General features: G+C 58.6%; 1 protein-coding gene across 1 annotated transcript in view; it reads left to right on the top strand.

Annotated features, from left to right (window-relative positions):
- ZIC3 (Zic family zinc finger 3) overlaps window positions 1–1,166 on the top strand; it is a 6,542-nt gene that overhangs the window by 3,626 nt on the left and 1,750 nt on the right. Inside the window, exon 4 of the mRNA XM_006160722.1 lies at window positions 4–655. Coding sequence (XP_006160784.1) covers window positions 4–655 — 652 coding nt within the window. The remainder of the gene's footprint in view (window positions 1–3; window positions 656–1,166) is intronic.

The following is a 1,166-nucleotide window of genomic DNA, read 5'->3' as shown; positions in this document are numbered from 1 at the left end:
TAGCATCGGCTTTTCGCCCGCACTGCCAGCAGCCTACATTCTCCAGCTGGCATCACTGAGCCCCCGGGCTACTTGCTTTTTCCCGGGCTGCATGAGCAGAGCGCTGGTCACCCGTCGCCCACAGGGCACGTGGACAACAACCAGGTACACCTGGGGCTGCGCGGGGAGCTGTTTGGCCGTGCTGACCCGTACCGCCCGGTAGCCAGCCCTCGCACGGACCCGTACGCGGCCAGCGCGCAGTTCCCCAACTACAGCCCCATGAACATGAACATGGGCGTGAACGTGGCGGCCCACCACGGGCCCGGAGCCTTCTTCCGTTATATGCGACAGCCCATCAAGCAGGAGCTGTCGTGCAAGTGGATAGACGAGGCTCAGCTTAGCCGGCCCAAGAAATGCTGCGACCGGACCTTCAGCACCATGCACGAGCTGGTGACGCATGTCACCATGGAGCATGTGGGGGGCCCAGAGCAGAACAACCACGTCTGCTTTTGGGAGGAGTGCCCCCGGGAGGGCAAGTCCTTCAAGGCGAAGTATAAACTGGTCAACCACATCCGCGTGCACACGGGCGAGAAGCCTTTCCCATGCCCCTTCCCGGGCTGCGGGAAGATTTTTGCCCGCTCCGAGAACCTCAAGATCCACAAGAGGACCCATACAGGTAAGGGGGAAGGCAGGCGGGCGCGGGGCTTCACCGGTGGCACCTCACCTCACCACCGAGCGGACTTGCACAGCTTTGCAGAGGGGTACCAGCCAAGGAGAGGGGCGGCGCCCCGCCAAGACTGTTCCAAAAAGAAGCGCTGTTGCCCCCCCGCCCGCACTCTCCCCGCCCCCCTCCCCCCGGTGCTTTTGCCCAGTTCTAACTTCCCGGGCAGACGGCTTTTCGGTCTCAGGAACTAATTGGGACCTTCTCGCGCCCAGGAACAAACTGGCGCCGCCTCTTTTTGTCTCCCTTTCTGGGTTAGTGTGAAGGGACTCCGAATGTGTTGAGAGCGTATTGCTTACAAGCGACTTAGCTCTCCGCACACATTCGAGGAAGGCAACCATAGAAATGCTAATGAAAACTAACTTTCGGTTACTTCCGTTCTTTTTTACACTTGATTGGCACATCTCCTAATTAAATGACTGATACTTTTGTCAAACTATTTTTATTTGGAGTTCCAGGTTCAATT

Source organism: Tupaia chinensis, unplaced genomic scaffold (genome assembly GCF_000334495.1).
Source record: "Tupaia chinensis unplaced genomic scaffold, TupChi_1.0 Scaffold000706_1, whole genome shotgun sequence".
In the NCBI taxonomy this organism is placed as follows: domain Eukaryota; kingdom Metazoa; phylum Chordata; class Mammalia; order Scandentia; family Tupaiidae; genus Tupaia; species Tupaia belangeri.
Note: the sequence above shows the minus strand (reverse complement) of the source record. Positions and strands in the feature narration are given on the sequence as shown.